The sequence below is a fragment of the Clinocottus analis genome, unplaced genomic scaffold (genome assembly GCF_023055335.1).
Source record: "Clinocottus analis isolate CAN_PGR_092001 unplaced genomic scaffold, fCliAna1.0.p SCAF_4, whole genome shotgun sequence".
NCBI lineage: Eukaryota > Metazoa > Chordata > Actinopteri > Perciformes > Cottidae > Clinocottus > Clinocottus analis.
This window is the reverse complement of record NW_027176153.1, coordinates 8,567,946-8,580,166: the sequence shown is the minus strand read 5'-3', so window position 1 is coordinate 8,580,166 and position 12,221 is coordinate 8,567,946. Positions and strand designations below refer to the sequence as shown.

Here is a 12,221-nt window from a genome sequence, read left to right as displayed (position 1 = left end):
CATGTCTAATCGCGACTCACCTTTTATGACAGTGCTATGTGCACGTGCCTTTTTTCTTTTCTTTTTTTAGAAGATAAAAAGTACATTGAAAATTCTTCAAAAACTACATACAATCAGTCATACATTGTATCCTATGTTACTCCTCTGATATTTGATCATATTTAAAGATTTGCCATGTACAGAAGCGGAGGATGATATGTAAATATATGATAGTGTAAGGCATTTACAAGTTGTCTGTTGCATTCCTCATCCGTGAGATGGCGAGAAAAAGTGTGCGTGTGTGTATGCAAGCAATTATGTGTGGGAGCATTACAATGGGTGTTGAATGTAACATGCATCAATTAAAACTATTATTGACATTTTAATCCTCTCCCATTTCTGATGTTTGACTTTTTGCTCACAGGATGGATCTCAGTTACGTTTTATGAGTTAGAAGCCCGAATTACGCTTGAATAATAAAAAAAAAAAACTTTCAAAAGTAAACGTTTTCACTTATTCTCTGTGTGTGTGTCTGTGTTTGTGTGTGTCTGTGTCTGTGTGTGTCTGTGTCTCTGTTTACCGACATAGACGTCTGTGATGTAGCCGAAGTATAGTTGTTGTTTTTTTGCATTGTACCATGTTTGTTTACTGTATGCACCAACAGTTTTACACAACACTGGTTTAAAGTGAAAAAAAGTAACGTTTGCATTCGTATTTAAACTGCACCAAAAAAACATCATTCATAATTTATAGTACATATAATAATTTTCGGATTTCCGAGGGACTTAAATCGACTCGACATGCACCAATCGCGCGAGAACAGAGCTCCTAAAACACATCAAATGGGCACGAGACACGAATGAGCCCGCGAAAAATATATTTTGGCGTATTGGATTTAAAATTGGCAACTCGGTGCTGCTATGACAAATTACAAAGTGGTTTATTTATATTTGTAGACCTGACCTCGGACCGGAGCGTGGTTTACCGGTGCTTGTTGTGCCGCTGTCCACCAGAGGGCGCCCTCCTCTCAAACGACCTGCTGACGCGCGCTACAGGTGCTGCCGGACAGGGAGGCATCCTAAACATTTAGCTTAAATTAATAAAACATGACTATTATTATTTGTTTTAATGTGTACTGGCGTTAAAAGCTGTGAGTCTCAATTCAAAGACGCGCTTTGAGGGGAAAAAAGGGAACAAAATCTCGGTAAGGACCTTTATTTCTGTTTTAGTTGCTAGCATATATTTGCATTTGGCTGAGAGAAAGTATCCGAGCTATTTCCACTTCACACACTGCCTGCATCTCAATAATCACATTTGGAACATAAAAGGACAAATAGTAGGACAATATAGTGACTGGGCCTTCATTTTATGATTTTAAACCATAAATGACTGTTTTTCATCATGTTTAAAATATGTATAACCTACTATGGCGTATTGGACACATTTTTTTTTTAAATTATTTGTTGGTTAATGGGTTTACTTTACATTTATTGTGATTTATATTATTCTGTAAAAAACATTATGACACAGTAGGCTAACTTAATCAATGGCTCCTCGTTACAGATGTTCCTGTGAACGCCTTGTTTGTTTTTGTGTGCTCACTGCAGAAGTGAGCTGCGGCCCCCGGTCTGTGTGTGCGTGTGTGTGTGTGTGTGTGTGTCTGTGTGTGCGCGCGCGCGCAGGCACTGGGTCCCTCCTCCCCTCCCTCCGCCGTCTCCCCAATCTGAACTGATCTACTGTCGCCTCGCTCGCTCCCAGCTGGTGTTGCGACCACACAGCCAGAGGCTCTCCGCTCGGCGTTTTAAACTTTTTTTTTTTTATCTCCAGCGCGTGCGCGTGGTGCGTTGTGTTGCCTTGCGGCTCGCGAGGGTTTTTCTGATTTATTTATTTTTTGGGGGGGAAACTTGCTGCTGCGAGATGGACTGAAGCAAGACAAACTCTGCAAAGTGTGGATACTCGTACCGGGGGAGAGTGTTTTTCTGTGAGCGCAGCCTCTCCGAGGGGTTGACTTCCCACCATGGACGAGGACGACGGGCATCACGAGAACGGCGTCCACCTCTCCAAGGACTCGGACCGACAGCAGCGGCTCCGGCTCTGCGTTTTAAACGAACTACTGAACACCGAGAGGGATTATGTGCGGACACTGCTCTTCCTCCAGTCGGTAAGTTTTGACATCGCCTCCTCACGTTGTGTGTCTCATACGCGGACGGAACGCTGCGCCAAAAAAAAACCAACCAAACAACCTCATCCACAAATCTTTCGATTCACGTTTGTCTTTAATTGTTAAGCAAACGTGCACGCTGTGTCCGGCCGCTGGGTACGTTTTATGAGATGACAGGTTGCGTTCTTCAATTCGGCATATACACAGTGATGATGAAATAAGATGAAATAAATCAACTTGAACGTCTCCCCTGGAGCTCACGGGCATGACCATAAACCACCCAGCCATTCGTCTTGGGTTTGGCGCTTCTGTTTGTATCCTAACTTTTTAACCCCACGTTATCGCTATATTTCCATCAATACATCTTTTTAGTGTTTTTTGTTTCTTCTTGTTTTCTTGCCGACTACAATTGACAGCTTTGTTCTGAGGTTTTTAGCCTGCTGAAGATGTTACAGACATGGCTGTGTTTAACTTGTTGCAATCGTTAAGCTCTCAGTGGAAAATGTGGACAACACCATCCTGGGAAGATACAATTTATGCATGGCCATTGGGAGGGAGGCGGGCGGGGGGAGGGGGCGTCATCATTCACACCTCTCCATTGTGTGTTAACAGCTCAGGTTCAAGAGAATCAAAGAACAGCTCAATCCACACTGGCTCTGCAAATAAATAGATATTCATGAGCATTCAACGACACCACCACACCTCCCTATTCCTGCAGAGATGAGAAACCGTCTCACTCACTCAATGCACATCAGCCACAATGAAAGTCCTGGCCATGTTGCACTCCGAGTGTAGATGGCGCACACCTGCAGGAAGCTATTTGTCACTTCTTGTGTCTCTCCTCCTCCGCCTCGTCATCTGTGGTACCTGGATAGTGCAGGTGACTTCTGTGTCCAGCTGTTGTAAAGTCAGCGTGGTTTGCTGACTTTATTGTTGTGCTTCATTGCTGCCTGTAAGGAAATCTCCCTATTTTGACACAACAATGTCAAAGGTCAGCGGGGTCGGCTACAAAACACAGCCCTCCGGCTGATCAGGGGGATTCAGGCTCCCCTACCTCGCTTTGCCATCCGCGGCTGACTCGGAAAAGACCGTCGTCCTTTTTTTAACTTGCCGTGTCTTCACGAACATGCCACTGATTCCGTTTCGTTCTCCAATTTCAACATCTGGCAAGCTTTTGTCAAACTCAGCCGTGGTTCCCTCTTTGTCTTGTGCTGTCACGCATTAAGGAACTTCCTCATAGCTCTCAAAATAGTTCTGTTCCTCCGCACAGGCAGTTCACAGTAGCCTGGGGGTCGTGGAGATCCTGTAATATCGTGCAGAAGATTATTATGGACTTGATTTCTCCAACATTTTTGTGGGCAGCCTCTGTGACACGGCTTCCTTTCTCAGTTCCGGAAAAAGCAGCTGAGGCTTATCTTCTGTTACAAGACAGACCAGATAAGGATTTGACCTCGCCACCCCAAAACCCAAACCCAGTTCCGACGTATTGATTTATCAGAGAAGTCTGGGAGCTCCTCGCTATAACATCTGAAAGCTGTCGTGGCTTCCACGGCGCTCCTCCCCATCGTCACATCAGCTGTCATGTCTTGATTTAAGCCATACGGCGTGCAAGCCAGAGGGGAGTCGGGCTTTAAGGGAGGACTTCTGTCATCACCTGTGTCTTTTGTAAAGAATGCTCTTTTGTACACACACACACACACTCACACAACACCATGGTCACATGTGAGTGTCAAAATCCCTTGTTATGATGAAGCCATAGGTTTTTATTTTTGTCTGAATTCGGGCACTATTTGATAATAACCCCTTTTTTTCTGTAAAAAAAAAAAATACAATGAATCCTTTGATTTGGTAGAAATAATTGGTCGATTATTTTGTGTTTGTTTTTCTATGGTCTTGTTAACAAGTGTCTTTGTGGGCTGCACAAGATTGCCCTCATTACAAGTAATCTTCACATATGGGCTCATATTGTGCAAACAGGGCAGGCTGCCAGAGCATGCTGCTCCATATCAACCTACCCTATATGAGATGGTATATGTTGTGCGTGCACCATTCTAAAACCCACTGAATCTCCATATGGAGGACTTTTCCACTGGCTCTCAGTAATTTAGATTGCTTCTGGAGTACACAGATCCGCTGCAAATCCCTCCCTGTCCAGCGTCCAGCTGAGCCTGCTCCCCTTCTCCTCCACAGGAGGCCAGGCTTTGTCACCATGCAGCCCACTGTTGGTGTTGATAAGGGAAGTCTGTCTTTGGGAGCTCAGAACACATGGTTTCAATAAAGATATGTGAGTGTGTGGGGGCTCTGCATAGTCCCTCTGTGTGAAGAGGCGGGATCAGGGATGGGGAGAAATGAAAAGTAAGAGCGGTCATTTGTGTATTACAAGACTTGTGTTGCGTCATGGGTGAGTTTTTTTTTGCCCCCCCCCCCTCAAATTCAGTTAAATGGAATGATCGGTGCGCTGACGCACCTTCTGTAACTTATACGTGCACACGGGGAAACACAAGAGATTGCAGCATCTGCCGTTGAATGTTGGACGTCAATGACATCTCACTTGTTGTGGTCCTGCCGGAGATACCTGGACATGTTTTTATATTGGCCTCTTTAAGTCCAAAAAACATCACCAAGTTGCGTTATACTGCTTCATACACCCCCCCTCCCCCTCCACTTCCCACTTCCCAATCGCAATGATTGCAAAAACGACCCACAAAAGAGATGGTTATCCGGCTCTGGCAACCCAGACGTTTCTGCATGTCACTCATCCGCTGGCAATTACCAGCGCCAACGAGCTCGTCCAATGTGCTGGGAGGCAAGGATGTCGGGGGCGGTGGGAAGGGAAGAGGTGAGAATGGGGCTGGGGGTTGTGTGGAAAGAGGGATTAGAGGATGCATTTTGCTTGCCACTATCATTGCTGATCTCCAAACCTATCACCTCTTTGAGGCAGCGAGCCGATTTCTCTTTTCAATTCCAGGTTTTATAGTGATAACTACTCATTTTAAGCCTTTTCTTTCTAGCAAACTCCACCCCGTTTGTGTCTGAATCGATCATTTCTTAGCGCCATAGATCAGTGGTGATTTTCTTCAGGGCTGCGCTTTGTTGATTCAATCCAGGCAACTGGATTTTCCCCGGTCATAATCCAACAAATTGTGGGCTATACCTACGACAGCAATACCCCCTCAGTGGTCAGTGGCTTCATACCCAGTAGACGAGAGGGATTTCCCTTCAAAAGCTATAAAAATGGGGGCGTTTTTTTCCATTTTGTAAACCGCTTTCTCCTCTGGTTTTTCATCACACTGACCCTTGTTCTAGTGGATCCTGTCACGTTAGGACAACAGTGGAATCGCGTTGCCAATAAGTCCGTCAGCCTTCGACCTCCCCCTCTCGATTCAGAGACGTGTGAGACTGAGAGTAGGGGCCGAGCAGGAAGGTCTCGTCAGTGCCATGGGATAATAGGAAACATCTGGAAATCCTGCCCCGCTTGACCTTTGCTTCAGGGCCACACACATGCGAAGATTATGTAGCGTCTGATGCAGATTCTTGTTAGGTGTGTGCGTGTGTGTGCGCGTGTGTTATAGCTGAAACGCTCTCTTTCTCCTCCTTCACTGTCCACCTCGTCGCTGAGCAAACAGAACGGCCTTACACACATCGTCTACCTCTTTTCCTTTTCTTTTTTGTTTTGTTGTTTTGCCTCCGCTCCATCGCTCCAGCCCTCCCCGTTAGGTGGGGAACGACCAGCCTGAAGTTTCTCTGGGTTGGCGATGTAAAAATAGCCTCAGATTCTGTCTCTGATCTTTGCCACAAGGCCAGCGGTTTCAGATCGCTGCAACCTCAGACACCACCGAAGTCGTACAAACACAGATCGCGTAGCAAGAGTGAAGCAGGTAGAGCAGTCACTGTGGCAGGCTGCTTTGTTCAATTATTACGGGCCTTTAAACTCCAGTCTCCTCGTGTATTTTGAACTTGCCCATGAATCACACCTTTTTTTCAACGCAGAAGGCGGTATTGAAGGGGAAGACTGAAAGGCACAAGAGAGAGCAGTAAGCATTTTGCTGCCCTGCCATTTGATTAATCAGGCTCGATGTCACCTACCAGTTTTGGATTATTTTTGGGGCTTGGTTTCGTACTTTTCCCGTAGGCCGTCTGTTTTCAAGACGTTCACGCGAACGCGACCTTAAACTGAGGTCAATGCCTACGCCGCTGTTTGAACGTGCCACTGCGCATCCCTCCAACTCCCTCTGTATAATCGGTACCGTGCAGTGCTGCTTTTTCCAGACTAACTCATTACAATGCAGTGTGTTACATAAACGGAGCGGGGTGGAGACTCAATGCCAGTTTCAAACTTAATCTGTGCCTTTTTTTTTTTTTGCGTGTCATGTGCACTGATAAGCCATTTCTTTGAGGCATAAGACTGCAGAAGGAATTTTAAGAATTCAAGTTAACAAGTCTAAACCACTGTATCACCGCAGGCGTGATGTAAAAAAAAACATTCCCTCCTAAAGAGATGATGAACTTGTTTCTGTAGATCCTACAGAAACGAGTTGGCATAAGAGAAAAGTCCTTCCATGCGATCGGTTGTGATTATTGACCTGGCCGTGCTTTTTGAATGTAAAGGCATCAAATGGATGAAGTGTGTCTCTAACTATGGGTAGATCCATTCAGCAGTGGGTGCTGTGGTCCCTGAGCTGTGTGGAGGGGAGAAAGTCACGAACCAGAAAAGTCACCATGGTTACATCAGGTTAACGTTCAGGGATTTATTTATTTATTTGTTCAATGACCGGGGCAAACGGCAGACAAGCGCTGCGGATGTGAAGCGCTTGTCAACACGCTGATATGCGATACAGCGGGTGACCCGGCCTGACTCGTAAAAGCGCGGCAACGTGAGCTCTCTGGCGTTCCCTCGGAGATCATGACTGGACAACGTCGGGACACACACTTTCTCAGGGTGGACACTGGGCCCAGTAACTGTGCAGCATGTTTTTTGACTGGCTAGAATGGATGAATACCTGCTGAGGGACTTGGCATACATCCCCCTGCCCCCCTTTGGTGCTTCCTATTTGGTTTAGGAGCCGTGGCAGCAGGCTTACAATGTTTGTTTGCTTTCCTAAATGCAAGCAGATGCGTGGCTCCTTTCAGGGTTAGAGGTCGTTTTGCTTCGCAGGGAAAAATGCCGAACAGCAAAACAGCCACAGAACAACAAGACGCGGCGCTTCTTGAATGTCGAGAAATAGCAGAGATGTTTGATAAAGCTGATGGGGAAGTGTTGCCCGACCAGGGCGGGTCGGAGTTACATGCCTGTATGCTGTCCAGCCAGGAAGCCGCTCACACAAAGAGGGACAAAGGAGTGACACACACACACACACACACACACACACACACACACACACACACACACACACACACACACACACACACACTCTAAACAATCTCAAGTAGGTATTCTTTTGTGTCTCGTCAAATGGCACAGAAGCGGTTTCGCCGATGGATTTTAAAGTGGACTATGGACGGATCCACAAAAAAATGATAGGCGTTATAAAATACGGACGTAGTCTCTGGGACGTCATCATCGGTTCCTCAGAGTGGGCAGCTCTGACATGTCATGGATTTTAGCCATGGAGACCCAAACAAGTGCTTTAAACTTGCATTCTCTCTACTGACCATCAGGGGGCGACTCCTCTGGTTGCAAAAAGAGGTTGTGTTTAGATATCTATAACCGTATTCTCTCTGGATTTATTCCCTCAGTAGACATTGTTAACATGAGTTCATGGTCTCGATCTCTAGTTTCAAGTCTTCAATACAGCCTGATGTTCATTTAGTAAATTATGATAATTTATAGTCAAATAGATGAAGCATGTTAGGCTTTTGCGCAGGTCTATCTTGTGATTGACAGGTCGCTACCACGTTGTCCGGTCTGGGAGTTGTTTTCATTTTTGTCTTACATCTTCCAGACGAGATGTGTGTTTTCTGTCCATAAATGTAAATTGGAGTCGGCTCGATCGACAAAAAAAAAGGTTTTTGTTTTGCGTTCTGTTGTACTTACATCCACCCTCTCGTGTCCTTTCTGGTTGCAAAAAAAAAATAAGTAAGATGGCGACAGAAACAAACTGCTTTTGGCACTTCTGCATTGGCGTCACTTCTTAGCGGTCAAGCTTCCTTTTCCTGGTTCTCCAGGCCTGTTCTACTTTTAACGGAGCATTCTCACTTCCTTCTGATAAACTGCTTGTGATAAAAAAACTGAATGAAAAGTGTGTCTAATGCCGCCAGCGTCCAGCCAACAGACTGTGCAGAAGGAGGTGGGAAGATGCTTTTCTAGCTCCGAGTTGAAGACGAGAAAGTCTTAAGCTTTGATTTGTCTTGTCACTTTGTCGAACATCAATTTGAAGATAAGCCGTTTCACTTCACCACTTAGCGGGGACCTTTGCATATTTACGTTATTTAACCCCCGCGGGTCAAAGAGGCGGCCGACTTTGTTGTTCTAACTGTTCGCGGCAGCAGCTGGCAAAGTCTCGAGGCCCGGTTCGCTGGAGGGGGGGGGAGCTTTTACTTTGGCATTTGCTGGATGTGATGACATTTTTAACGTGGCATGATTAAAGGCCTGAGTCATACATGCCGGAGCTGTTACCGTGATGAGTTTTTGCTCTCGCGCACTGTCAGGAAACCTTTTAGGAAACAGCACTACGTTTCTGACATGATGATTTACCACAGCCACTTATTTTATTTTTTAAAGCTCCGATTTGTTTGCTGCCCCCCAGCCGCGATTTATGTGACCCTTTTACACGTTACAGGGTGAATACGCGACGTCGTCTTCTTCGTGAATGGTAGCCCTTGTTTTAATGGAGATTTCACAAGGACTACAGTCTACAGTCTCTTGTCGTCATTTGATCGCATGTGATGGGTGGAATGTCGTGTGCCGAAGGCACCGGCTTTTGAAGGGGAAACAGAACGCCGCTGTGGTGCCAAAAGGAGAAGTCGCGATGTAATGTAGGTCGGTTGCATCAGTGTTTTCAGAGGTGGAATGAGAGGTTTTTCCTTTTTTTTCAGACAGAAAGGGCTTTAACTAGCTTGTGTCTGCCCATTAAACACTGTTCTCTATCTGCTTGGTAAATACATAGTCAGATCTAGTGGGTGCACTCTATGATCTTCCACCCCGATTTGCCAAATTACCATTATTGTGTGGCATGAGACACTAATTTGATTCTTTACCACCTGTTTTCCTCTCTGTCTGTGACACTGTTTATGTCTGGCTCGCTGAATGCCAGATGGGGCGGTCTTATTTTTTTCGATACATTTTTATATTTTACTTACTTCAGAATAAATATGAAAGATAACTGCTCTTTGTCCAGGGATTATGGCGAAACATTGGGAAAGCACTCATGTCATAGTTAAACGAGCGATTTGGAGCTTCAACAATCGGCCGCATCTTTTTTTTTTTTCCCCTTCCCGTTCGCTCTGTCGGAAGCTTCACATGTCTCTGACGGCTCACTCAACTACACACTCGCCACACTCTGATCCAGCCTGTCGGCACCGGAAAACTCCCATCCAGATGGCCTCTGCAATCTGGCCCACGATGTCATCTCCCGTTTACCACATGCCACCCCTCAACGAGAAAAGACACTTAGAAAAAATGGACAAACCTGTGTCAAGCGCTGGTACATGATGAAATTCATCAATTGGCCGAGAGAGAAGCTGAACGTTCCCCCAGAAGAGAACTTCAGCAGGATAGATGCATCAAATAAACATGTTGAATATAGATAACGTTTGAACAATCAAACCCATGTATAGGTTGAAGGAAATTGGGGAAAACAAATAAGTAGACGTGTCTTTCAGCGCACCAATGCGTCGCAAGCCACTAACATCGTCACATGAGCGTCACATTTTGTTCATTGTAGATGTGAGTCTGTCAGAAGCTGCCTAACAACCTGGATGAGTGGAGGTATCGTAGAGGATATATAAAACGCATTAATTATGTGCCCCTCCTTTCCCCACCCCCCTATCACTTCTACATACTCTGTACCAACTTGTCCAATAAAAACTAGGCAAATGTCTGAGGTTGTGAAACCTTTTGATGGCAGAATCCAGGTTGAGTGCTTTTTGTTTTCTTTTATTGTTTTTGAAAGTCTGGATTTTGCACATTCATCATGTAGATCACACATCCATTAATGCAACAGGGCGTACCAGGGGCTCGATGAGAAGGCAGTCTTCAAACAGGAAGTCCCTGGTCCGGCGCTGTGGTGGAGACACTGTCTCATCCTCCTGTAGTGTTTGGTTTCCGCCCATGTGAGCGACTCAAAGAGCCTTGAAGTTTAAAGTCCTTCAAAGTGAGTGAGAGTGGGAGAAAAAGAAAAACCCTTAAACTGGACGAGACTCAAAGAAGACTTTGTGTTTTGGTGATTGGCTTTGCCAGAAAGGGTTTCTCTTGGAAGACAGCAAGGGGACCGGTTGGGCGGGTGAAGGGGAGCAGGGGAGATTTTTTTTTTTTTTTGGATGGTTGGGGAGAGATGTGAATTACGGCTTCGGGGAGAAAGTGGTGTGTTCAGGTTTGCCGGGTCCCCTCATTGTGGCAGCGTGCAGGCCACAAAGAGGGGATTTCTTTATTTATTTATTCAATTTCATGCCACGTCGACCCTGAAACGGCCCCCGTCCCCTCTCCAAAACTGCCCTGTCCCCTTTTGTGGCCGGCCAGTCCAATTCTCTCCAACCCCCCTTGACCAAAAAGGAGAGCCCCTTAATGGACGCATTGTTTGTTCGCTTGTTGTTCTTTTCTCTCGGATATGGCGGGGTAGAGAGCTGTTTGGGGCCTAGTGACCTAAGGACTTGCATAGAAGAAAAGTCCTGAATCTGTGGATCTGGGATTGTGTTTCAGGGTGGTTTCAGTAGGTGTGGGAACTGCAGAGCTTTGAAAGGAGCTCTCAGGGTCTTCAGCAGGAAACAAAAAACAAAAAAACCCGACAAGAGTTGGAGCTTGTGCTTGATATACGGGGGTCTCTTGTGAGATATCTGAATTGAGTGAGATGGCCCAACATTGTTGCTGAATGCCGATGTAGCCATGGGCGATCGGATAAGGTCCCACTTCCATCCCTTTTGACGCCATCTCCAGCCCCATTATGAAGAGAAGTCTCCTACCGAAGAAGAAAACTGAGAGCAATGACGAGCTGTACGATTGGCCCACTCGTTTACGGATGGATTCGGTTATAGCCACTCTATGAGATGACTTTGTCATATAAATGGTCACAGAAATAATTGACATGCATGACAAAGTCATTTGTTTTTGTAAAATGTACAGTAAGAAAAGCTGATTCATGGCATATTGACATATCAATGTTTCATCTGAGTGTAAATCCCTCGTTGCCTAGTTGGTCAATGAGTCAATGAGTGTGTGTTCACATACTTTTCTTTTACTGAACCCTCGTTATTTATTCATGTGCATTATAACCTTTCTATTTTACTTTCTACTAGACACTAGTGTAAGTGTTACTTTATACACTTCATGTTTTTACTGTTATGTGAGTTTACTTTTTCTCTCTTAAGTTTCTCTAGTGATACTACTACTACTACTACTACTACTACTACTACTACTACTACTACATTACATTACATGTCATTTCGCTGACGCTTTTATCCAAAGCGACTAACAATAAGTGCATTCGACCGTAAGTGCGAAGTACAACAACAGATGTGTATTTTGAGATGTCCCTCCCCGTTTTTTCTGTCCAAAATATTCCAAACCCCTCTCGGTGTAATGTGAAATCCGGCGCGACGCCAGCACGGTTTCCAAGACGTCCATGCGGCCGCGTTTTCGCCAGCATTCGTCTTCCTGTGAATCCCCATAATGTCACGTGGGTGACCGTTGCTGAATATTAAACATCCCAATAAAAGGGTCCCTTGAGGCCACTCGTCCCCTTTCCAGCAGCAAAGTTAACCCTTAAACCCTTCGCTCCTGACCGTCCGTCCGACTTACTCCCCTGTCGGAACGAGTTTGACAATGACTTCTCTCTGGTTTTTTCCATACTGCTTTCATGACCGCGTAAAGTCTCTCGCATTACGAAATCATTTTTGATTAGATCTGACACTTGTTATGAAGCAAGCG

General features: G+C 45.5%; 1 protein-coding gene across 3 annotated transcripts in view; it reads left to right on the top strand.

Annotated features, from left to right (window-relative positions):
- Positions 1–1,738: 1,738 nt before the first annotated feature.
- Positions 1,739–12,221, top strand: part of prex1 (phosphatidylinositol-3,4,5-trisphosphate-dependent Rac exchange factor 1) — a 70,453-nt gene continuing 59,970 nt past the window's right edge. For all 3 annotated transcript variants that reach the window (XM_068597252.1, XM_068597251.1, XM_068597253.1), the window contains exon 1: positions 1,739–2,140. In XM_068597252.1, the coding sequence (XP_068453353.1) occupies positions 1,997–2,140 (144 nt within the window). In that variant the 5' untranslated portion in view covers positions 1,739–1,996. The remainder of the gene's footprint in view (positions 2,141–12,221) is intronic.